The following is a 427-nucleotide window of genomic DNA, read 5'->3' as shown; positions in this document are numbered from 1 at the left end:
CATGTCACAGCCTCCTTTCTTTCATTTCAGTTACTGCGCACGTTATTGCACTTACGCACGTATAAAGATATCGATATAAAACAGAACACGGAAATAGGGTCCTCCAGCTGCTCCCCGAACTGACCTGCGCGACGGAGCCCTTGGTGTGGACGGCGAGGAAGTAGACGAAGTAGCCGGGGATGGCGAGGATGGAGGCGAAGGCGGTGAGCCAGCCGATGCCCTGCGCCCAGTCGGGGAGCCTCCTGCCGTCGTAGCTGGCGGGGCCGTAGTTCAGGACCATGTTCACGAAGATGGCCTGGGGGAGGGCGCCAGGGACGTTACGGCTCGTTTATGAGGAGGGCCAGTGCGGGCCGGAGGGCGAAGGGGGGGTGTAGTCATAGGTTGGGGTCATGGTAGAGCGGGGGATAATCTAGACAAAAAAATGAGT

At 58.5% G+C, this 427-nt stretch overlaps 1 protein-coding gene across 2 annotated transcripts in view; it reads right to left on the bottom strand.

The window, feature by feature from the left end:
• Positions 1 to 427, bottom strand: part of LOC119593709 (sodium- and chloride-dependent glycine transporter 2-like) — a 32,059-nt gene that overhangs the window by 1,243 nt on the left and 30,389 nt on the right. For both annotated transcript variants that reach the window (XM_037942678.1, XM_037942679.1), the window contains exon 13: positions 125 to 295. In XM_037942678.1, coding sequence (XP_037798606.1) covers positions 125 to 295 — 171 coding nt within the window. The remainder of the gene's footprint in view (positions 1 to 124; positions 296 to 427) is intronic.

The sequence above is a fragment of the Penaeus monodon genome, chromosome 32, assembly GCF_015228065.2.
Source record: "Penaeus monodon isolate SGIC_2016 chromosome 32, NSTDA_Pmon_1, whole genome shotgun sequence".
Taxonomy (NCBI): domain Eukaryota; kingdom Metazoa; phylum Arthropoda; class Malacostraca; order Decapoda; family Penaeidae; genus Penaeus; species Penaeus monodon.
The sequence above is the reverse complement of the archived record's forward strand: the minus strand, read 5'-3'. Positions and strand labels throughout refer to the sequence as shown.